At 37.8% G+C, this 24,949-nt stretch overlaps 2 protein-coding genes and 1 non-coding gene across 11 annotated transcripts in view; 2 read left to right on the forward strand and 1 right to left on the reverse strand.

Moving 5' to 3' along the window:
• Window positions 1-11,599, forward strand: eif4g2b (eukaryotic translation initiation factor 4, gamma 2b). Of its 3 annotated transcripts, none has more exons than XM_048168418.1 (22): window positions 2-189; window positions 836-944; window positions 1,235-1,329; window positions 1,658-1,723; window positions 1,801-1,926; window positions 2,156-2,258; window positions 3,127-3,258; window positions 3,403-3,469; window positions 3,566-3,717; window positions 3,813-3,923; window positions 7,021-7,203; window positions 7,352-7,490; window positions 7,577-7,740; window positions 7,835-7,945; window positions 8,252-8,380; window positions 8,523-8,627; window positions 8,725-8,940; window positions 9,045-9,303; window positions 9,476-9,680; window positions 9,787-9,995; window positions 10,104-10,225; window positions 10,330-11,599. In XM_048168418.1, the coding sequence occupies exons 3-22, from the start codon at window positions 1,319-1,321 to the stop codon at window positions 10,393-10,395; spliced, it is 2,676 nt and encodes an 891-aa protein (XP_048024375.1). In that variant the 5' UTR covers window positions 2-189; window positions 836-944; window positions 1,235-1,318; the 3' UTR covers window positions 10,396-11,599. The 3 variants fall into 3 exon arrangements, with proteins under 3 accessions (XP_048024377.1, XP_048024375.1, XP_048024376.1); XM_048168419.1 differs by lacking the exon at window positions 2-189 and adding an exon at window positions 279-437; XM_048168420.1 differs by lacking the exon at window positions 7,835-7,945 and having other exon boundaries at window positions 1-189.
• On the forward strand, window positions 7,989-8,169 carry LOC125254884. Its single transcript, XR_007181791.1, has one exon. It is a non-coding gene; the product is annotated as a small nucleolar RNA SNORD97 (small nucleolar RNA).
• The window catches only part of LOC125254056 (polyamine-modulated factor 1-binding protein 1), a 16,268-nt gene continuing 2,787 nt past the window's right edge, over window positions 11,469-24,949 (reverse strand). For 2 of the 7 annotated variants that reach the window (XM_048168434.1, XM_048168431.1), the window contains 8 exons: window positions 16,339-16,510; window positions 14,147-14,287; window positions 13,838-14,038; window positions 13,557-13,744; window positions 13,187-13,400; window positions 12,011-12,109; window positions 11,857-11,924; window positions 11,469-11,775 (listed from right to left, as the gene is read on the reverse strand). In XM_048168434.1, coding sequence (XP_048024391.1) covers window positions 11,619-11,775; window positions 11,857-11,924; window positions 12,011-12,109; window positions 13,187-13,400; window positions 13,557-13,744; window positions 13,838-14,038; window positions 14,147-14,287; window positions 16,339-16,503 — 1,233 coding nt within the window. In that variant the 5' untranslated portion in view covers window positions 16,504-16,510 and the 3' untranslated portion in view covers window positions 11,469-11,618. Of the gene's footprint in view, window positions 11,776-11,856; window positions 11,925-12,010; window positions 12,110-13,186; window positions 13,401-13,556; window positions 13,745-13,837; window positions 14,039-14,146; window positions 14,288-16,338; window positions 16,514-24,949 lie in introns of all 7 variants that reach the window. The other 5 variants (XM_048168435.1, XM_048168429.1, XM_048168433.1 and 2 more) reach the window with 4 other exon arrangements.

Genomic DNA, 24,949 nt, shown 5'->3' on the forward strand with positions numbered 1-24,949 from the left:
CCTGTGTGACGTCAAGCAGTCAGTCAGGAGGTGGCTCGCGCATAACATTTTCTTACCCACAGTGAGCTGCGATCGTGCCTGACCGGTTACTCTTTCAATACTCCCAAAACATATCTATTTTTATATTCATCCTTTTTTCTCTTTTAGAAGAACAAAACCTAAATCAAAACTGAGGTTGCTTTAGTAAAGGTAGGTTCTTTTGTATATAACGTATGATAAAATGGCTGCTCTTATGAGAGCGTGAATGCAGAAAATGGCGTCGTTATAGAACAAACACCTGAAAGCGTTTCTGTTTGTATTCTGTTAATATAAAATATTAAAATACTTGTCAGTCGTTAGACACTTTAATATATGTCTATTTTGGCCTTTCTCCGTGTCCTGAAGCGTGGCCAAAAACAGCATGCTAGCTAGCTAGCCATTACGCCAAAGAAATGTTGGTACGTTATATATATCTGTTTACGTCTTGTTATTTAGTAATTCGGTCATCTTTCAGGCTTAGAGAATAATAAAAAATTATTCAGGCGTTGTTCGGTGTTTTCCGTTTTTTCTTTGTTGCCTCTGTTACTGTGTTAGCAAGCTAAAGGTCTCGCCTCTTTTGTTATGAAAGAGGAAAACCAGTTGTTTCCGGTCATATATTCGTACAATAAAATATTCGTTTGCTCAATCTCTGATGTAGGCCTTTTCGTTTTAAGGAAGAGTAAATCAGTAAATCTCTAATCAAACTAGTACTTCCTGTATGTGTGTAATACGCAATAATTTCTTAACCTGTTAGTTGTGTTTTCTCATGTTTCCTTGACTCTTTCTTTCTCTCTTTTTTTCTTTATCTCTCATACAGTTCGGATTTCCCCACCCCGCCCTTTGATTATTATTCTTTTGAAGATTCTTCGTTGTCAAGCCGCCAAAGTGGAGAGTGTGATTGCAGAAGGGGGTGCTTCTCGTTTCAGGTGAGATCAAACATCAAGCACTGGTCAGGACTTTGCTACCAGTCTTTCTTAACATCAATAGAAGAAACATAGCTTAGCTATAGCCTATAATATCACTTGTTACCCTAGAAATGCATTTACATCATTTATTGTTCAGCAAAATGCTTCATTTTGAGGCACCCAATTTAAATGGGATTTCCCAATGTTGAAGCTTTTCAGGTCAAAATGATATGTATAGGTCTACTCTCAGATTAAGCACCATGAACATTGTGTTAATGACTGGCATTTCTCTCTATCGCACACTGGTTCAGTTGCGTTTTAGACCCGAGCATCTGCATTGACGCCGCACCAATCGCCTTGAGCAAGTGGACAGTTCAGTCGATTTAACTTAACTCATGAAAGAGGGGTAAAGCATTTGCCTGAATTTTTAAAAGGATGTTTGAATTGAAGATTGAAATAATTGATCGTCTTTGAACAAGATGGGGGAATTCTTTTAGATGGGTGTCTTAAAATGTCCTGACTAGAGTCACTCAGATATTGGGGTTTTTTCCACATTAAAGATAAAGTCATAAGGTGTATTAACTGGTCCACTAGTTACTTTTTCTGCTATTTAAACTGGTTAAAATGGTTTCCACACCACAACAAATAGGATAAGTGTAAGCCAGTTAAGTATTGGTGATGGTTGTGTGAAAAGCATTCTGAAGTTGTATAATCTAATATTGCTTTTGTTGTAGTGCTTCTTCGGGCGGAGGAGGAGGTAGGGGTGCATCTCAGCACTATCCCAAGACTGTCGGCAACAGGTATGCCTTGCTAAATTCAAGAACAATGCTGCTTTTTAACATGCTTTAGAGGCTCTAATTGCTTTGTTTCTCTTTAGCGAGTACCTGGGGAAAACCCCAGGGCCTAGCGTTCAGAGATGGGTTCCTTCACGAAGCACTAGACGAGATGTCAACTCCTCCAATGAAAAAGAACATCACGATGCAATATTTAGGAAAGTGAGAGGGTAAGTGTCCTTAAGGAGCATGAATATTCACTTCAGCAGTGATGAGCTTAAAGAAGCCTCTGTTTTTGAGCTCTTTTGTTCATTGTGCTCTGGGCCGTTTGAGCATGTTTTTGTGGTTGTGTCAGCTGATGCTCTCAAGCTCAAGATAAGCACAAATCTTTACATGTGGTAAACTGTGGTCTTTGTTTTAACTGGTACAAGATGTTTGTTCTTTGCTTTTTTCTTTTAGCATACTTAATAAGCTGACCCCTGAAAAGTTTGACAAGCTATGCCTTGAGCTTCTCAATGTGGGTGTAGACTCTAAACTTGTCCTCAAAGGAATCATCTTGCTGGTAAGATGCTTTTGCGTCATTTTAATGCATACAAACTTGATTACCAGCTGTTTTATCATTTTCATCTGACTTCATAACGGTGTTCACGAATTTTATTAGACCAGGTTGACATTTAGCATTGCTCTTTTATATAGAATGGCCAAAATATAGGTCAATTTACACCACCTTTTAAAAGTTGATATGATTTTAAAAAATAAATAAAAATATATTGTCTTTGCTCACCAAGGTTACATTTATTTGATCAAATACAGTAAAAATAGTAATAATGTGAAATTATTGTAATTTAAAAAAGGACTTTTCTATTTTCATATATTTTAAAATGTATGTATTCTTGTGATGCATAGCTGAATTTTCAGCAGCCATTACTACACTCTACAGTGTCAGATGATCCTTTATAAATTATTCATTGCATTTAAAGTTAATCTTTTGTTACATTATCTTTACTGTTGATTAATTTAAGGTACCCTTCTTGATTAAAGTATTAATTTCTCTCAAATAAAAATCTTACTGACCTCAAACATTTTAATGGTAGTGTTGGTTATACGTTTTGCTCATGTAATTGATTGATTCATTTTGGTGGTAATTATTATAATGAATATTTAGAATGTATTATATAACCCTGCTCAGATATTAGTTTTAAGACAGATTACATTGCCACTGCTAAAAAAAAAAAGTTCTGAGGAATATTTTAATGCCAAAAGTCTTAAAAGCAACAACAAAGCATTTCATGTGTTTGAAATTCCAAATCATCTTGACTAAGTGATAATAGACATGTTAGGATAATGAAATAATCTTATAAATATAGCTACACATACCATACATTACTGAAATACATGTGGTTACATATCATTTCTGTTGTTTCCTGTAGATCGTAGACAAAGCCCTAGAAGAGCCCAAATACAGCTCACTCTATGCTCAGCTATGTCTGCGTTTGGCAGAGGATGCACCAAACTTTGATGGCCCAACACCTGAAATCCAGTCATCACAAAAGCAGAGCACAGTGAGTGCCTAAATGCCATTAAAAATTAAATGTCATATCTGTGTGTTAAGGGTTTGTTGACTCTGGAAGAGCTGTCCAAAAACACTGCTAATTAGTTTAATTTTCTTATTGTGCACCATATTTATTTTCATAACTTGCCTGCAGACTTTCAGAAGACTTCTAATTACCAAGCTTCAAGATGAATTTGAGAACCGCGCCAAAAATGTTGACAGTGAGTCACTTTTTTTCCCCCTCACATCCTTGTTTTATTGCAAGGCATTATGCTCTGTGGCAGGTTTCTAATATTCAAATGTATGTTTGCACTTAGTCTACGACAAACAAGACAACCCTCTCACCTCTGAGGAGGAGGAGCAGCGTGCCATTGCCAAGATCAAGATGCTTGGCAATATCAAATTCATCGGAGAACTCGGCAAACTTGACCTCATCCATGAATCTATCCTTCATAAGTGCATCAAAACAGTGTGTATCCCACTCAATTTAGTTCCACTCTATTTTGTGCTTTGGTTAATGGTGAGTCAGTGATTTTGATTAGTCGCACTCTACACTTTCTATAGCTTTTGGAGAAAAAGAAGAGGGTCCAGCTCAAGGACATGGGAGAGGATCTGGAGTGTCTCTGTCAGATAATGAGGACTGTGGGGCCCAGACTCGACCATGAAAAAGCCAAGGTACAACCTAGCCCAAGAACCTTTGTTAAGGGTAGTGTTGTCAAAAGTACCGGTACTTCGGTACCAAGTCGGTACTGAAATTTTGAAAATGGGACGATACCCGTATTTCTGTAGTACCGGTAGTACCGAGATTCCGGGTATATTCGGTACCCACTGATAAGGCTGTTGGCAGTATTTACTTGAATATGACACGAGTGAAGCACAAAGCTTTGTTTAGCTACAAAAGAAATAATAGGTTAGCAATTAAATGTGACATCGCAGCCATGGAAACATATTGGTTCATGCCGAATGACAGAGGTACGTGAGTCCATAAATTTAAGCTTTGTATTCTGTTTTGCGAATCGCGATCTGGTCTCCTGCTTAGCAGAGAATTTCATTAGTTATTCCACAATATTACAATATTAACAATATTACATTAGTTATTCCACATGGAATCTCTGCTTCTTTTCCCAAATCTTCACTCACGCAGGGGATTATAAACGTTCCTTTCGTTCGCATTTAGGCCTATTATAGGCTATTCGCATTCTTTACTGTGGTGAAGTAAAAGAAACACCGTAGGACAGAAACCTTTTTGCTTGCACGTCAATTTCTATTTAACACAGTTTGTGCTTGTTATTAGACTTCATAAGGCGCGTCAAGTTTATTTGTATAGCGCATTTCACACACGCCGGTGATTTTTACTTTCGTTTTCTCTGGCAGCGCTAAATCCAACATAGCCTGAATGTCTTACCCCTGCGGAGGATAAAACTCGCTCTTCAGACCTTTTACAACAAGTGTCAGTTGCTCGTAACATCAGGAGATAACATGAAGATATTATTAAAGAGAAATGGTCTATTTCCTGCTCGTATCCTCATCCCTCTCAAAGCGCAGAGCGGTAGGCTATATCAAAGACTATAATAACGGGACATTGGCTATATGACGCATCTTTGTGTGGAAATAAAAAACGAATGTTTTTTAAAATAATATTTAACTTTATTATTTAGGTTACCATTATTTACCTATATTTATTTCATAGATTTACAGGCTAGTATATTGTTTCACTGACGGAATAGCTAAAATAAACACGCACGTTTGTTACCCCTGTTGAAAAAATGAGCATATGTTGGTAAGGTAGGTTTTGAAGCTGGTATGCTGGTTTGAGCTGGATTATGCTGGTCCTTTGCTGGACCATGCTGGTCCAGGACCATCTTAAGACCAGCATGGACCAGCACTTGACCAGCATACACCAGCTCAAACCAGCATACGAGCTTCATAACACACCAGCATATGCTCGTTTTTTCAACAGTACAAAATGGATGTTTGAGCATTTATTTATTTATTTATTTATTTATTTTATATTTCAAAATTTATTTCATTGAGGCAGCCTATACACACACAAACATACACACACGTTCCAAATCATATTTAATGTTTTTAAAATTGGCTATATAAAACAGTAAAATAGTTCCAACAGATTTTGCTGTGGTACCGTAATTGGTACCGAGAACCGTAAAATTTTCATGGTATCGGTACCGACTACTGGAATTTTGGTACCGTGACAACACTAGTTAAGGGTTACTATTCTTATTCAGCGGTGGAAAAGGGGATTGACTGAATTGAAACACCAATTTCATGTCTTTCAAGTTTTTTACTATTTTTAATTAAATAATTTTGTTACATTTGTTACAAGTAGCATTACAGGATTAATTTCAAAGTACACAATTATATCAGTTAAATAATGCTCATATGTAGGTATTAAAGGTGCCATCGAATGTTTTTTTTTTTTTTACAAGATGTAATATAAGTCTAAGGTGTCCCCTGAATGTGTCTGTGAAGTTGCAGCTCAAAATACCCCATAGATTTTTTTTTTTTAATTAACTTTTTTTTTAACTGCCTATTTTGAGGCATAATTAGAAATGCACCGGTTCAGGTTGCAGCCCCTTTAATTGCTCACGCTCTCCGCCCCCTCCCGAGCTCTCGTTGCATAAACAAAGTTCACACAGCTAATATAACCCTCAAAATGGATCTTTACAAAGTGTTCGTCATGCAGCATGTCTAATCGCGTAAAGCTGCGCACACACTTAACGATTGTAAGGCTGATTATGAATGTAAATTGATACTTATGACTGATTGCGCTCAAACGCGTCCAGTCAGAGCCAGTTGCGTTCAGTCTGCGATTACAGTCGGTGTTCAAATTCCATGTGTAAGTATATAAATCTGCTTCAGTCGCAGGAAACAATCGCTGTATGTTGAGCGCAGTCTTAGAATGTTTTAGCTAGTCGTTAAATGTGTGCCCGGCTAAAGTATGGTATTTATTTGGATGTTTACATTTGATTCTGAATGAGTTTGATAGTGCTCTGTGGCTAACAGCCAATGCTACACTGTTGGAGAGATTTATAAAGAATGAAGTTGTTTATGCATTATACAGACTGCAAGTGTTTAATAATGAAATTAGCGACGGCTCTTGTCTCCGTGAATACAGTAAGAAACGATGGTAACTTTAACCACATTTAACAGTACATTAGCAACATGCTAACGAAACATTTAGAAAGACAATTTACAAATATCACTAAAAATATCATGTTATCATGGATCATGTCAGTTATTACACTCCATCTGCCATTTTTCGCTGTTGTCCTTGCTTGCTTACCTAGTCTGATGATTCAACTGTGCACAGATCCAGACGTTAATACTGGCTGCCCTTGTGTAATGCCTCGATCATGGGCTGGCATAATCAAATATTGGGGGCGTACATATTAATGATCCCGACTGGTACGTAACAGTCGGTGTTATGTTGAGATTCGCCTGTTCTTTGGAGGTCTTTTAAACAAATGAGATTTATATAAGGAGGAAGAAACAACGGTGTTTGAGACTCACTGTATGTAATTTCCATGTACTAAACTCTTGTTATTCAACTATGCTGAGGTAAATTCAATTTTCAATTCGATGGCACCTTTAAGGGTTGATTTAGGGTGTTGGTGATTAAGGGATGAGTTTCAACCATAAAACAATTGTTGCAGGCTCCTATATAAAATTGAATACTGAATGATATAGCCATTGAGTAGCATTATTGTCATTTGCGGAAATGCGCCCTCATTTATTGTTGCCTTTCCCACAGTCTTTAATGGATCAGTACTTTGGCCGAATGCGATCCTTAATGAACAACAAGGATTTGCCTGCAAGGATTCGTTTCCTACTGCAGGACACCGTGGAGCTGAGAGAGAACAATTGGGTTCCTCGCAAAGCTTTTATTGACAACGGACCAAAGACGATTAACCAGATTCGTCAAGATGCAGTGAAGGTGAGTCAGTGAGGGTTTTTATTTTTCAGTTTTTACAAAAACTGTCAATATTATTTTTAGGCTGTAAAGGAGTCACAGACTCTGCTATTAGAAACAAATAAGTTTATACAGTGTTGGTTATTAGAGGTTTTTCTTTCCCTTTGTGAAGGATTTGGGTGTTTTCATTCCACCCATGAACCAGGGAATGAGAATGGACTTCTTCCTAGAAGGCCCCTTCATGCCGAACAGGATGAAACTGGATAGAGAAACTCTTGGGGGATTGGCCGATATGTTTGGTCAGATTCCAGGTGAGTTTAGAACCTGTGAATTGTATTTATCAATTGTCTCTTAAAAAAATGCCATGTCTTCATATTACATGCATTTGTATATGCAGGTATTGGCATAGGGACTGGTCCAGGTGTGATCCAGGACAGATTTTCCCCCACCCTTGGACGTCATCGTACAAATCCTCTTTTCAATGGCCACAGTGGACACATGACTTCCCAACCACAGTCACAGTTTGACTTGGGTATGAAGCCCTTCATCAAGTCTAACCAGGTAAGCATAAACATTTTTTTTTTCAGCACTAACAGCAATAATTTACCTTTTTCAAAGCAGTTTATGAGATTGCTAAATAATTGTATATCGTTAGGGACAGAATCAGCATTTTCACAATCAAAACCAGAACCATTCGAACCAGCAACAAGCTCAATCTAAAGACATGCCTCCGCGCTTCAAGAAAGGGCAGCTCAATGCAGATGAGGTAAACCAGAGACACTAAACACTGAGTAAACCTAAAACCTCTTGCACCCTGTGATTATAAAAAGACGCGTTATTCTGAGGGACTCAACTGGATGGTAGTTTTCTTACTTTCTTTGTCTGATCTGTCTCTTCCTTTTCTTTATCTCCTCCTTATGCCTCTCTCCTATCCCTCATTCTTAAGCTCCTATCCAGTCCGCTGACTGCGATTATGAGATATGAGGGTGTGAATTGGCACAATGGTCTTAAACATTTTAATCTTTGTTATTAACATAACATTGTTTGTTTTTTCCATGATCCATTCTTGCAGATCAGCCTTAGACCTGCTCAGTCCTTCCTTTTGAATAAAAACCAAGTGCCAAAACTTCAGCCCCAGATTCCCACCATGATTCCTCCCAGTGCTCAGCCTCCACGGACACAGACTCCACCACTTGGACAGGTAGAAATCTCTCTAAGCTTTGCTGAACTCTTTCTCTTTTTGACAACTGATTACATTTGGGAGCAATTAATTGCTGTTTTTTTTTTTTTTTTATATATAAATCTTGCCAGTGTGTTGCTCATCTTTCATGTGTTCTTTTTAGCCTCCTCAACTTGGTCTTAAAACCAACCCCCCTCTGATCCAGGAGAAACCTCAGAAGACTACTAAGAAACCAGCACCTGCTAAGGAAGAACTGCTGAAAATGACTGTGGGTGTCTTTGTTTTGTTGTACTACTTGTGTTCAAAGCATTAAATCACTGGTTACTAGAGACTTTCTAATGGTTTACTGACTTTGTTTACAACAGGAGAACATTGTGACTGAGTATCTGAACAGCAAGAACATGGAGGATGCTGTCAGTGGTGTGAAAGAGATGAAAGCTCCCAAACATTTTCTGCCAGAGATGTTAAGTAAGATCATCCTCTGTTCTCTGGAGAGGACTGATGAAGACCGGGAACAAGCTAGCACTCTTATCAACACACTGCGTGTTGAGGGCGTCATCACTGGGGAAAATTTCATGCATGTAAGTAACCTTGCTTTTTTTTTTTTTTTTTTTTTTCTTAAGCAATCAAAAGACTTTCATTTAGCACTTCACTGCTAATTCCAATAATTGTACTTTGTCATCAGGCTCTGCTGAATGTCTTGGATCAGTGCCCTAAGATTGAGGTGGACATTCCTCTGGTAAAGTCATACCTAGCCCAGTTTGCAGCACGAGCCATCATTGCTGAGCTGGTCAGTGTGGCAGAACTGGCTCATCCACTCGAGAATGGCAACCACTTTCCTCTTTTCCTGCTTTGCCTGCAGCAAGCTTCCAAGCTCAAGGACCGTGAGTGGCTCACAGATCTTTTTCAGCAGAGCAAGGTCAACATGCAGAAGATGCTTCCTGGTAAGTCTTCCTCTTACACTTAAGTTTTTATTATGTGACTCTCCCAGAATATCTAATCTGACTGGACAGTTGCTGCATTTGACTTTTTTTTTTTTTTTTTTTTTTTTAATTTTATTAAATGGGATTGGTTTGGATTACATCCTGTCTTGAACTAGATTTTTGTGTTTCTCAGAAATTGACCAGAATAAGGACCGTATGCTGGAGGTTCTTGAGGGGAAAGGTTTGAGTTTCCTCTTCCCCTTGCTGAAACTGGAGAAGGAACTGCTGAAGCAAATCAAAGCAGACCCCTCCCCTCAGACCATCTACAAGTGGATCAAAGACAATATTTCTCCCAAACTCCACACAGACAAGGGCTTCGTCAACATACTTATGACGAGGTACAACCCACTCTATCTGCATCACATCCATAAACGCATATATATGCAAGACTTTGTTATAATTGATGTCGTAGTTAACATGCCTTGTTGTTTTTCTATTTAACAGCTTCCTGCAGTACATCTTTGCTGAGCTTGGTGTGACCGAGGGTGACGAGCAACTGTCTTCCCCTTCTAAAGAGCAGCTGGACCAGGAGAAGGCACTATTACTCGCCTTCAAGCCAGTCCTGCAGAAGTTCCTCCACGATCACACTGACCTGCAGGTCAGTGCCCTGTATGCCCTGCAGGTGCACTGCAATGCCAACGCTTTCCCAAAAGGTACAGAAACTATTCAGATTGTAACATTCTGTCCCTGTTGAGATCAATAAAACCATGACTTTTTTTAAATTGAGGTTTGAGGCTCTTATTTTTTTTATTGCAATTTAGGTATGTTGCTTCGCTACTTTGTCAACTTGTATGACATGGAGATCATTGAGGAGGAAGCTTTCCTTTCTTGGAAAGAAGACATTTCCCAAGAATTTCCCGGAAAAGGAAAAGCCTTATTCCAGGTGTTTATTTAACTCCTTCAAACTTTACAGTATTCTCAAACATAACATTTTTCCCCCTCTCTCCGAGTACAAGCATGTATATTTACAGATCTTTTTCTTTTCAGGTGAACCAGTGGCTGACTTGGCTTGAGACGGCTGAGGAAGAGGAGTCAGAGGAGGAAGCCGACTGAGGAGGGACTAATCCTCATAGTACATATTAATTTCCTGCTACATGACTTGCTGTCTTCTCTTTGGTTCCCACACTCTTTGCAGTAGCTCACACTCAGCCAGCTATATTACACTGCTGCTAGGCTCATGAATTAAATGAACGGCATAGTAATACCAATATCATAATGTCTCTGTTTCCTTGTATCCTAACCAATGTCCGGCTTGTTATCGGTTTTATTTTTAGATGATAAATCAACCACTGTGCTTTTTCAGTAGAAAGTGTTAGTCAAATCTTCCTTACATGTTCTGCCTGGTTTAATCTGTATTTTTGTTTCACAAGGCACAGGACAGGAAACCTTTCAGTGTCTCAGCGAAAGTGAAGCTGTCACTATATAGAACCAATGATTTGTTTGCAGTCTTGGGGATTGATTAAAATTAATCATGAGATCCTAGTTGAATGGCCTTTTATAGGTTACGCTGTAGACGCTTTTATTAGTGTTATTCTGGGTCGGTTGCAATATCCTTCAACCCTCGTGCATGATTTAAACATCTAAACCTGTAATCACTGTAACTTTAGCAGATTCCACTTCTACCTCCTACTGAATAAGCGTTATTTAGTGCAGGCTTCTGATATGTCTAAAGTTTTAGTCTTGAATTAAGATCCAGAACAACTGCCTAGTCATTCAGTTTTGCACAACACACTACCTAATATCTCAGCTTGCAGTAGAGTTTAAGTGCTTTCCATTGAAGATTCAGATATCAAGCTACTAGTGTCAACTTAATGCCTCTGCTGCCCCAGCCTTACTTCCTTAATGTTGTCTGCAGTGTGTTCTGACAAGGTAACAGAGACGTATTCTCTGTCTAATGGCAGTAGTAATGTTGCGCTTCAGGTCCCACTGATCTGCAGCAAATTATTTCAATTTTAAACCTCAAACTGGTGGATTATTTTAACCTGCCTTTTAATTAAACATAAATAAAAATCCTTGATGCCCATTAAAGAGGAAAGGCTTTTGCCCTTGTCAATAAGGGGTTCTCAAACAACCTTTTATTGACAGGTGTTTAATTGTATTTGACAGTCGATCTTGTTAAACTTACATTTGCCAACATGTTAACTGCAGTCCAACTGTCAAATGAAATGGCTTATGATCATGTCATTGTAAGGCTGTTTAGTGCTGTATTCACCAATATTGCTGAATTTACAATAAAGGAAAAACTTGATCAGCTTAAGTGTTTGTTGTAAGTGCAATTATTCCTCATCAGTGGGGATCCAGAAATATTCCACTTTCCTGTTTCTCCTTGAAAATCCAGAATCGTGGGAGTCTGCCATTGGTGACAGCTCACTGAAGTGGGCTGGGCCAGTGTCTCTTCCAACTCGAGGTGCGGCTACCCTGAACATTGTTCTGCTGGATGAGACAAATTAACAGTCAAGACATTTATTCATTTTAGTTTAGCATTGGTATGAATTTTCTTTAAAAAAGACTTGCCTCCCTGACCTCCTCTCTGAATCCTCACTGTTGAGGTCAGGTGTGGAGATGTACACAGGGTCTCCTTCCTGTTGGGTGCATATTGTTTAATGCCATTATTTAGTAACAAAACTGTTTATTAATATTTTCTTAATATGCTGAAAAGAAACTTTACCGTAAAGTTCCTTGGTGTGCCATCTTGATTTTTTAGGATCTTAACCCTCTGGTCGCTTTCAGTCATACACAGGAAGTAGCTCTTAATATTAGCTTGACACTGAAGTGAGATGTGAGTACATGTTGTTAGTGCCATCAAAGAAAATTCTAAAGAGTCATTTCACAAGGTGAGTGACATTTCCATTTTCAATTGTGTTTTTAGGGTTATTTCGCTAAGGCTTTATTGCATTGTAATTTTTCATGTTTTGTCAACTAAGATTTCATTTAAAAATAGTGGTATAAACACTAATATTATTTTTTTTAAAAAAATATTCTTACAATTCAATTACTTTCCATTTTAATATATTTTAAAATTCCTGTGATGGTGAAGCTGAATTTTCAGCATTCAGTGTCACATGATCCTTCAGAAATCATTCTAATATGCTGATTTGTGTGCTCAACCGTAATATGTATTATTATCAGTGTTGAAAACAGTTGTTTTGATAAATATAAAGTTTTGAAAAACAGAACAGCATTTATTTAAAATAAATATTTTGTTAAATTATCTTTTTTGTCACTTTTGATTAATTTAAAGCATCCTTGCTGAATGAAAGTATTATATAAATATAAGTATTAAAATGAATAAAAGTGTATATATATATATATATATATATATATATATATGTATGTAAAATTAAACAAGCATGTATTCCAATATATTATTTATAATGGGGCAGTTGTGGCCTAATGGTTAGAGAGTCAGACTTGTAACCAGAAGGTTGATATAGTTTACAGGAAATGTAGGTAGGACAGTGCTCTCTTCCACTCTCATTACCCACAAGAGGTACCCTTGAACAAGACAGCTAACCCCCAATCGCTCCCTGGGTGCCGCAGCAAAAAATGGCTGCCCATTGCTCTGGGTGTGTGTTCAATACTCAAATGCAGAGCACAAATTCCAAGTATGGGACACCATACTTGGCCACACATCACTTCAGCATCATCATCATCATCATAATAAACATAATTTAATATATTTTACTGAATATTTGTTGAATTGTGAACATAAAAATGCCTATAATAAAAAGGAAAAGTAATAAAACATGCAAATAAAAGTAAAATTCTCTGTGTACTCTTATATTGTTGATGGACGCAAAAGGAACTCTCTTCATGGACTGACCCTATAATCAAGAGGACTTACTGCTTTGGTCTGCCTCAGAGACTTGAGCTCTTCCTGTGCTCTGATGACTTCTGCCAGGGCCTGGTGTTTCTCTCTCCAGCTGAGACACTCCCTGGTGCGATCCTGCCTCTCCTGCTCAGCTAAATGTCTTTCCTGCTCAGCTTCCTGCTGGGCTTTATTGGCTCTCTCACTCTGCTCTTCAGCAACCAAAGCTCTGCGTCTGGAGTTCACCTCCCTACGGAGGGGGAGAATGACAATGACAGACAGCATCATGAGCCATTCCTATTTAGCTTTTATTGCATTATAATGGCCTGAATTCTGTCATGCCAGGCAGGACCTTTTGCTTAAATTACCAAAGATAAATGGCATTGCTGAATGCTTGTGAGCTTACTTTTCCATTATCTTCACATTCTCCTCAGTCAGTTCTTTGAGTTTGTGTCGTAACGTGTTCCTCTCATCTTCCAGTATTCTGTTCTCCTCCAGGAGAGCATGCTTTTCTCCTGACGCCCTGTCTAGTTTAAGCTTAGTCTCAAAGTAATTCTTTTCAGCCTGTGCTAAAAGTAGCTGGACATCATTGTGCTATGGATGACAGTATGCAAATGAATTCAGTGGAGGCATATATAGCATTATTTTGCATCCTGTGTGTATACTTGTATGATATTGTGTGTGTACCTCTTTCTTCAGCAGCTGTAGTTCATCGCTGAACCGTCTTTTGTCAGCTAATGCAAGATCTTTTTCTTGCCTGCTGTCTAGTGCTCGGGCCTCTGCCAGTGCCCTGCCCTTGTCCGCCTCTGCTCGCGCTCTATCAGCATCCTCAGCTGCCCTGGAACACAGTGTCGCCCTCTGCTGGCTGAGATGGAGCTTCTGTTTCAGCTTATAACAAAGGAAAGAAGGGACAGAATCATGGTTTCATTTGTATTATTTTCTTCTCTCTCTTGTTCTTCTACATCTTCTATGATTCAAGATGTGTAATGTGAACACCTCTTTAACTTGGGCCTGGAGTTCCTGGTTGAGATTCCGCAGGTTTCTCATGGTGAGCTCACTCTCAGTTCTCATCATTATCCTTTCCATGTGAATTTCGTTAGACAGATACTTGTTCTCCTTTTTCAAGTCCTCACATTCCTGAAAACAGATACAGTGACAATGAGGGTCACTAGGCATCCAAGACACAAAGTATATTGATGAAGAATGTTTCAACTACTTGTTATTTTTTAAAGCAACAACATGGAACATTTGCTCACGGTTCCCCCATGTGGTTGATAAGTGCAACTGACCCTTCGCCCGGAGTTTGATTGACAAACGATCTAACCAATCATAATGCTGAATCTGCCATTTTGTCCAACAAAGCAGTCAGGAGTTAGAAGATTAACCTTGGTGGCCTTGAACTTGAAAAATGGTGTGCACTGATGTCTTTCCGTATTTGAAACAACTTTCCTTCTCATGTTCATTCATGTTTATTTGATGCTAGTAGGAAGAGATGATTCGGTTCACAAGCCGCTTGAACTGAGGCGCTACAGCAATCTGTCACGACCATGGTCACGACACATTATAAGAGCCACAAAACGGCTTTTATTGTTCGAATTTCTTAAAAAATTGACACAATTTGGGACTTTGTTTAATATCATAAGTAACCTGCTCTTTCTTGTCTGTCGACGTGTTGTCAGTGTCCTCTTTGCTCCGCGATGTATTTTTCACTGTGTGTGCCGTGACAGCACCATAGATTGTCGGATAAAGCAAAAGTAACTAAGGGGGGTGGGGTCTTTGCGAAGAGTCAACTGATTGACAATAAAAACTGTTTTGTGGCTCTTTAATGTCTCGTGACAGATTGCTGAAGTGCCTCAGCTCAAGCAGTTCATGAACCGATCATCTCTTCTTACTAGTTAATTTATAGCATCAAATAAACATGAATGAACATCAGAAGGAATGTTATTTCAAACGCAAAAAGACGTCAATACACACCATTTTTCAAGTTCAAGTCCACCGAGGTTAATCTTCTAACTCCTAAATGCTTTGTCGGACAAAATGGCCGAACCAGAGATCGTATTATTATAGGGAGATAAGAGGGTCTGTATCTCTTACCATTGGAGAAAGCGTAACAGCTAACTTAATCACATGCGACACCTCTCAGCCTACCATGTCACCATTCAGAACTCCTCCCTGCGTACTGCCAATGCGTACCGCCAGTTAGCATTACAGTAGGTGTCCACTGGCACGGGGCGGGTGGCACGGGGCGGGCGGAGCAGAGCGATCGTTTTCAATTAATTCCTTTGGAAGTCGAGCTTCACGTTCGCGAGGTGCATTGTGGGACTGTGAAGCTCGACTTCCATAGGAAATTAATTGAAAACGCTCGCTCTGCTCCGCCCGCCCCACACCATTGGACACCTACCGTTAGCCGTTAAGCTTTTTTGGCTAAAGGTTGCAGTCTTGCCTTCCAGTGGCTTTGACTGAACCATGCAGAAACCTCATTTGGAAACCATGTCCACCAACCAGGTAAAGTAGCCCCTGTTACACTATGTTCTACAAATATCATTACATAGTTTTATTTATTGTTACTCCAGAATTGAAAAGTACAATGACAAAAAAGCACGGTAGTATGTTAGCCTAGTTTTTTTTGCTCGCATAGTTCATATGTAGCATTGTTTGCAAAGGGTGTATTTTGTATAATAGAATAAAATGTTGTCCGCATGGTTTTGAGACTTGCATATTATATCGTTTTGACTTATAGTTAGCTGTTGGATAACTCCACTCAGGCTAGGAGTAAAATATGTGACGTATGCTGTAAAGGAGGTTCGCACTCTTCTGCTGGCAGGGGATGGGCGGGAGCTGTGCGTGTACCGACCCGAACACGAAACTTGCAGAGTGTGGTTGTAGCCGCTAGGAGGCTGCTCAGGTAGCAGCGGCAGTAAATTCATCTGATTAAGAGTTGTTCTACCACTGAAATAATTTTAGAGACATTATTTTGAGGTCGAAAATTACTACATAGTGTTGCTTTAATTCTTATTATATATATATATATATATATATATATATATATATATATATATATATATATATATACACATACACACGTCAGAAAAAGTGAAAAACACCTCAAATACAGAATTCTATTGATCCATACATCCTAATGTTGCCAGAATGTGCCCTATATTGTTCTCCATCCTGTCAGCACTTACCTTCCTCTTCCTCACTAGTTCTCCCTGCAGGTGGTTGATCTGCAGGAAGGAGCCGCTGCCACTCAGAGCACTCACAGGTCGGACTGCACGTACAGGTCTTCGAGGAGGGTGTGTGGGTTTTGAAATTCCTTTAATCTCCTCAATGCTTTCGAATCGTCCCCCCATGTTGTTGCTGCTGTGAGAAAGGGACTTAAAAATACCGCTGTCTGAAGCAGAGGTCTTCATTGAAGTCAGAGCCTGGAGCTCTCCATGAGAGGTAGCCCTTAGGGTCATCGCTCTGACTGAAACCAGTTTCAAATTTTGAAATTTTGAGCTGTTTTAAAATTTTTTTTTTTTTTGCTCCTGCTGACCCAAGAGTTCCTGTAGAAGTGAATGCAATGGGAACTAAGGAGACTCACCAACATGCAGCCTAGTTCAAATATTTATGAGGAAATGTTATACCACCTCAGAGGGAGCAGAAACTCTATGCTACCATAAGGATTGAAACACAGCTCACCTCATCCTTGACTAATTGAACCATAGTGCCTCTCAACATCCTGAAATGAGCTGGGTAGGGTTAATAGCATATTGATAACGATGCCAAGCCTGAAGACTGACTAGATTTTTACATTTTCTGAAGAAAATGTGAGTGCTATTTAGCAGGCAAATTCCACTTACGCTAGGGTGTCTGGGTGGTTCCTCAAGCAGTGTCTATAATATTCTGATCATAAAATATAGATCATCCTACATAAGTCTCTTGGAAATATCCCATTTTATTGTCCAAATCTTGAGCCTGATCACTTAGAAAATAATAATAGCACACCTCTACATAAAATAAACCACACAATCTGAGTTATCATTCATGTTTGAACCACAATCAGTGCTGGACAAAATGACATGGCAAAGTTCAAGGTTATTTACAAGCACCACCATTTAATGCACTGTATTATTACACGGGTCTCTTCAATACTCGATTTTGACTGTTCAACTACACCATATAGTGGTCTGATATTTGTTTTGTACATGGTAAGGCGTTGTTTTACCATGTTTTGTATATGGTATAACAGTTGTTTTATACATGGTAAGGGACAATTCACAAAGAATGCATTTTCCATATTGCACTGCTTTTCCATTGTTTTTCTATGGGAACTTTAAACTTTAAATTTTATATTTAACCGCAAAAAATAAATTCATTGTGAACAGGCCCTAAGTGACCCTTCATACAGAACGCGTTTGTGCAGTCTACCTGCACTGCTTTTCCGCATTTCCTGATTTTGCTGACATATTTTGTTGATCCTGGAACAACATTCCTGTCCAAAAATGTAATCATAACAATATCCCTACCCCTAAGTTATTCCTAAAATCAGAGGGAAATGATGTTAGAAAAACCTAACCCAGGTTATAAGCCTAAACTTGACATAAACTGTCCATAAAGTTGTCCCTCAGATCTGATTGGTTGATTGAAATGTTGTTCCAGGATGTTGATTCAGGAACATGTTGCACTGGATGAAATCAGGTTCTGCCTGCTTTTCATTGTTTTTCTATGTAAACACATGCTAGACGGATGTCTTTAACCATTGCGCTTGCGTCTTTTCCAACATCTCATGTAAAAATGAGTTCTGTGTGAACGGCCCATTATTGCATTCCACCTGCACTGCTTTTCCATTTGTAAACATACGCTAGACACCAGACGGACTTCTTTGAGCATTGCACTTTTGCAGTGCAGTGCAGTGTCTTTTGCAGCGCCTCACGTATGACAGCATTTTAAGGACTTGTTCACACAGAATGTATTTTGGCTTTGGGCAGTCGAATGGGGAAAAATCCAAGGTTTACATAGAAAAACAATGGAAAAGTAGTGCAATGGAATGGAAACAAACCCCTAAAAACACAACATTCAGGTTAAAATATGTTTCTTTCAAAAAACGTGTCCCTTGAATGTTTTCATTACACTGGTCTGCGTCTCACATCTTTAAACACAAAAACATGTTCTGTGTGAATGAATGGCCCCTTATGGATATTTTTTTTAAATTAGAGGAATATTAAGGTAGGCTAATATTAAAAATAGTCTAAAATCAAAGATATATCAGTATATTGTGTCCATGTATTTATTTATTTTGCGATTACTCATTATCACACCTTTAGGATGATCATTCTTACAAGTAATTTTCTCCGAAACTGATTAACACAACCTTTACAAACCGTGTTGGGGGAAGTTATGCATTACAATATTGTGTTACTCCCTTTGTTGCATTGTGGATCACAGAAGAATAGAAATAAGGGGAAGAAAGTTCAACACTCTTAAGCAATAAAAACAAAAATAAATAAATGAACACGAATGTAGTGTTGAAGTCATTTTTGCTTATTTGTATAAGTGAATTGGATCATCTAAGGTCAGCAACATAGACATCGGTTAATAAAGTGAGATTAAATACATAAAGTATATTTGTATTATTTAACATATTTAATTATTGCTGGTTTACGAGTTTCCAGTTCACTGTTTTTATTCATTTTGGATACTGAATCTGTTTTTGTGCAAGTGACCTGAGTAAATGCATGCTTGCATTTAGTCTAGAACTACAATAACCATCATGTTCACACAGCACACACAACTCTGCACTTACTCATGAAAACAAAATAACTTGTGTTACTTTAAAAAAAAAAAAAAAAAAGTAACTCAAATATTTTGATGTAAGTTTAAAAGTAACGTGTTACTTTACTGGTTACTTGAAAAAGTAATCTGATTACTTAACCCATGTTACTTGTAATGTGTTTTTATCTACCTATTGAAGAAAAAGACAGCCGAGATTGTATTTAGTATTTTTCACGGCCAATTCAGATTCTTATTTATTTATTTATTTTTACAAGCAAATTGGCAGATTCCGATACTGGTTGCAGATATTATTATTATTATTATTATTATTATTATAAACAAAAATATCTAGCCATTTCAAATTAGAGGTAGCCACTGCATTTTAATCACAATCCAAACAAAAATGCTACACACGTTGCATGACCAGTTGTTTTCTATTTGAATTAGATTTAATTTCAAGATTTAAAGGTGCCCTAGATTCAAAAATTGAATTTACCTCGGCATAGTTAAATAACAAGAGTTCAGTACATGGAAAAGACATACAGTGAGTCTCAAACTCCATTGTTTCTTCCTTCTTATATAAATCTCATTTGTTTAAAAGACCTCCGAAGAACAGGCGAATCTCAACATAACACCGACTGTTACGTAACAGTCGGGGTGTACGCCCCCAATATTTGCATAATGCCAGCCCATGTTCCCAACATTATGAAAGGCATTAGACAAGGGCAGCCAGTAATGTCTGGATGTGCACAGCCGAATCATCAGACTAGGTAAGCAAGCAAGGACAATAGCAAAAAATGGCAGATGGAGCAATAATAACTGACATGATCCATGATTACATGATATTTTTAGTGATATTTGTAAATTGTCTTTCTAAATGTTTCGTTAGCATGTTGCTAATGTACTGTTAAATGTGGTTAAAGTTACCATCGTTTATTACTGTATTGACGGAGACAAGAGAGCCGTCGCTATTTTAATTTTTAAACACTTGCAGTCTGTATAATGCATAAACACAACTTCATTCTTTATAAATCTCTCCAACATTGTAGCATTAGCCGTTAACCACGGAGCACAGCCTCAAACTCATTCAGAATCAATGTAAACATCAAAATAAACACTGTACTTACGCGATTAGACATGCTGCATGACGAACACTTTGTAAAGATCCATTTTGAGGGTTATATTAGCTGTGTGAACTTTTTTTAATGTTGTTTAAGGCAAGCGCAAGCTCTTGGGGCGTTGAGCTTGAGAATCAAAGGGCCACACACCCTGAATCGGCTCATTTCTAATTAGGCCCCAAAATAGGCAGTTAAAAAAATGAATTAAAATTTCAGGGGACACCTTAGACTTATATTACATCTTTTAAAAAAAGTTCTAGGGCACCTTTAAAGCAAAAACAGAACGGTCTGACTTTATCTTTGTGAAATTATATGCTACACACAAAAAAGCATGAAACAAAAACAGCAGACCAGGCTGAATGAGATGCAAATTCACTCTCTGACAGCAGGTGGCGCTTATGGAAGAGCAGTGATACAGCGTTTCCTTGGTTACCGCTGTAAACAAAGCAGCACTGTGCTTATAAATAGCTACTTTATTCGGAGGTAAGAGGAAAATAAAATGCCAAACTTTTCTGAAGACAGTAAGTTGCCTTCAGACATACATTCATATAAACCTTCACCCCTAATTCAGTATTTATATTTAGGGCCTGAGCACCGATGGTGTGAGGACCCTATTGTAATTGCTCAATCAATTATTATTCTTCTCTGAAAAGAATCACACTTTTGAGGGCCTAAACATGCTCGAGAAACTCATGAAACTTTGAACACACGTCAAAAGTGGTAAAAATGTATGTCAGATATGGGTTTCAGAATTAGGTGTGGCAAAATGCCTCTATAGCTCCACCTACAAAATTTTAATTAAGCGCCCTAAGCGTGCTACGTTTCATGTACAAAGTATGAAATTCGGTAGGACACATGTAACAGCCCAATACCTACAAAAAGTCCCTGGGTCCAAAGTCTGAAAACCCAACAGGAAGTGAGATATTTTGAATTTTCTCTGCAAGAATTTGTGCAGTTTTTGCCATTTCCACACGTTGTACTTCAACAAACTCCTCCTATAATCAATCAAAGCTTTAATCAGATCAACATCATATTTGGTCAGTCTAATCTAAAGTGCCTTTGAAGCATTAAATTGCGAAGATCTTGAGTTTTCACTGAAGTGGCGGCCTGACAAAATTCAATGTTTCGCCATGAAACTTGTTGGAAGTTGTTGTAACTCCGGCATACAATGTCCTATCGGCCCCAAACTTCACATGTTTTTTTACAGTGCTGGCCTGAATACATACATGCCAATATTCAGTTACACTCATAGCGCCACCTGTGGGCAACAGGAATGGCATGTTTTACACTGTGATTAACTCCTCATAGAGATTTAACCAGATCAACATCATATTTGGTAAGTCTAATCTTAAGGCCTTAGAGATGTTAAATTACAAACATCTTGAGTTTTCACAGAAGGGTGTGTCCGTGGTGGCCTGACAAATATGATGTTTCGCCATGAAAGAGGAAGCTGTTGTAACTCAGACATACAGTGTCCGATCTGCCCCAAACTTTACATGTTTGATAAGAGTCCTGGCCTGAAGGACGAAAATGACTTTACTCGCTTACATGCATGTTGCCCACTGTTCACTGTTTTCCTAAGGCCAACTGGTGGTGGTGGCCCCGGGTGCAAGGGCCCTTTCATCTTTAATTTCTTCCTATATTTCAAGCATCGTGAACAGTGAGCAGCTCTGCCTGCTACAGAATTTTCTCCTCTTTGTGTCTGTCTTCAGCGTCTCTGGCCTCTTGTTAACGGCCATTTACAGACTCAGGCATGATGTGGGCTATTTACCTTTATCACTGTCCCAGTAGCTCCCGAAAATAACAGAAACATAAATACAAAAATACAGTACAAAGACTGGAGAAATGTAATGTCTTTTTGTACTCGTATTTCTGTTATTTTCGGCAGCTACTGGGACAGTGATAAAGATCTACCAGTGCTTTACAGACTAGGAATGGAAACTCAAACCCCTCTGTTGTAAATGTATTATTCAAGCAGAGTGAAGCAGCACAAATAGGACAAGTTCCACTGCCCCAGTTAGCTTTGTTTGTGATTTTGCTGTAAACATTAAATGCCTAACAACAATTCAATTTGATTCTGCCATCTGAACATTTTTACATTTTGTGACTAGTTTGGTGATATAAAAGGAGCAGAGAACACAAACCTCTTCAAATGTCAAAAGTATAATATTGAAAGTCAAAGTCAAAACCTTTTGTCATGTTTTATTTCCTGTGCTTTCAGCACAGTCAGGGAAAGCTGTTTTTATGTTCTACCTCAGGAATTTAGAGATGAAATCATAAATGATGTGAATCTGCAAAATGGCACAGGATGCTTTGAATAACTTCCTGTCATTTTGTACATCTCCCCTGTGGGTTCATTCAGAGGAGAGGCTTTCTATGTTTTTCTGTTATGTCTTCACTATAGCCTGTAATTCACTGTTCTTGCAATAGCATGTCAGGCTGGTTGTTTTGAAAGCGACGTGGATAATGAGCCTTTCTGTTTATTTAGCCTTCATAATCACAGACAACACTGGAAAGAATAACCTGAAGAAGGAAGCAGGCCTATCTCGGCTGTCACTGATGCTACACATTAGGCTTATAAAATTTTCTCTTGTCGACATTGAGAGGAAATATTTTCATTTGGATAAAAAAAAAAAAAACATCACGGACATCAAGAATGTTAAGTCAACATCCACAATGAATTTAAACTGAAATAAATTTCTAATAATTATAACAATAATTTATAATTCAGCTTTAAAACATCAAATTAATATTTTGTTTAGTTACTTAGTACTTTCATTAAGGGATGCCCAATAGGTGCCCGATAATAAACTTGCTCCAGAGCCCTATATAGCTGGCTGGAAGTTGGATATTTTTCCAACTTGTCCAAAATGTCTATATGCACATGATATATTGAATGTGTTTAAAGATATTTGACATAACTGGTGCACAACCACAGGAAGTGAAAGTTTTTCAGTTGTCCTCTGCCCCAGCTTTAAATGCCCTCTCTGCGAAGGTCATCTTACAGATCATCCTCAACCTCCTGTTTCCTATTTTTATGGGTCCTTTTCTGCAGCATCAACAGACTGAGTGTGTTCAAGCTTCTGGGCAGTTATGGTGGCATGTTCTGCAGTCATGGCTAGAGTCTGGTTAGCATTTTGTCAACTGTTCTTCTTATTTACAAGCACACCCTGTCTAGATGTGAGTCAAATCCTAGGTAGGTTTCTCTCTTACTTTTTCTGTTGATTTATATGCACTGAATTGTTTGTGAATCTATACTTTTGCATTTTAATTTTGGTTGTTTTTTAGTGCCTACAAATGATGGAATTTCTGGAGTGTTGTTAGTCCAAGCCAAGAATAACATGTACGGTTTTAATGCCACCACAGCCAGAGAGGCATGTGAGGCTATTAAAATGAGAATTGCAAATCTAGCTGAAGTGAAGACAGCAAACCAAAATGGCTTACAGACATGCAGGTAAAGCACTATTTAATGGTTTGTTTAGTAGTCAATTATAGACAATTAAATAGCAATTTAATAGTCAATTAAAATATTGTTGTAGATATATGATATTGAATTACTTAGGAAATAGCATTCCTATTTCTAAATAACATTAAAAAAAAAAATGATGCCTTCTATATGAAATTTTAAGTACAATACCAGACAATACTAATTGAAATAAAATATGGTAATATAATATTATGTGTGTTGTCACATGCTGTTTAATTAATTATACAGTAGTGGCCAAGTGATGTCTGGCCTATAGGAAAATTGACATCTTTACCCTTTATTCAAAAAAGTGTGAAAAAAGATGTAAAAGATTTTTAAGCATATTGCATAGTTGTGCTTGGAGTCAATTGTTTTATTTGTGATTATGAAAAAATAAATAAATTTTAAAAAAAATTGCTAAATTGTGCAGACATAATTTTGGCCAGGCTGTCATACAAATAAATTATGAACGCATGCAAAAAAATAATAATAATAATAGTAGTAACTGATTAGTGTATGCTTTTTCTTGTGAGCTTCTTGTTTTCTATACATTTATTTTATTTTATTTTTACATAAGAAAATAAAACCTGTAGCTGTAGTTTGCCTTTTTTTGCCAAATTATTTTGTCAGATAAATACCTTAACCAAGTTTAGTATTTTGTTCTTCCCCTATATTTAAAATATTTAAAAAAACTAAAACTTTTAATGGTTTAATCGAACTTGTATAGGGTCATTAATATCATTTTCCTCTCCTGACATCACTTTTTGGTGTGTATATGTGTATAAATAATGTGTCTTCATTTCTTACATACTTCATAGAGCCTTGAAGTACAACTCTGAATCTTTTTGATGGCTAGAAGTCATATTTGAACTCTATAGATTGTTTCTTCTAAGAGTCCAATATCATTCTTTCACACAGGTTTGGTTGGATTGAAGAGCAAATAGCAGTTATTCCTCGAATTGAAAGAAATGAAAAATGTGGTCAGAACAGTTCAGGCGTTACTCCTTGGAGAACGAGCATCAGCAGAAAGTTTGATGTTTATTGTTTTAAACCAGCAGGTAATTATATGTTTAATATGTTTCTGAAAATACTTTCATCATAATAAGTAATGTCCTAAAATAGGGAACAATGATGTTTAATGTGATTTGAAAGAAAATTATACAATATGTCTGAACTTTGGATTTTGTTAAGAACATATAACGGTAATAAAATCAGTACACTACTAACATACGTTTTCAGTTAAATGTGCAACATAATCAGAATATGTCTCTCGCAATGCACCTCAGGTCCTGATGGATCATTTGAAACAACATCAAGCAGGCCTCAACCTACAACAGGAGGAAGAACACCATCAAACAAGCATTATCCTACTAAAACAACCCATCCATCATCCATTAAGTCAACCTCTTCTCCTGCCTACACATCCACCCCATCCATTTCCTTTGCTTTCAACGCTTC

Source organism: Megalobrama amblycephala, linkage group LG19 (genome assembly GCF_018812025.1).
Source record: "Megalobrama amblycephala isolate DHTTF-2021 linkage group LG19, ASM1881202v1, whole genome shotgun sequence".
NCBI classification, from domain to species: domain Eukaryota; kingdom Metazoa; phylum Chordata; class Actinopteri; order Cypriniformes; family Xenocyprididae; genus Megalobrama; species Megalobrama amblycephala.

Bases quoted from the DNA above. Each gene is read 5' to 3' on its own strand.
- eif4g2b (XM_048168418.1), top strand. The intron at 7,946-8,251 runs GTAAACCAGAGA...CCATTCTTGCAG, and splicing joins GGCAGCTCAATGCAGATGAG to ATCAGCCTTAGACCTGCTCA. The intron at 9,996-10,103 runs GTACAGAAACTA...ATTGCAATTTAG, and splicing joins TGCCAACGCTTTCCCAAAAG to GTATGTTGCTTCGCTACTTT.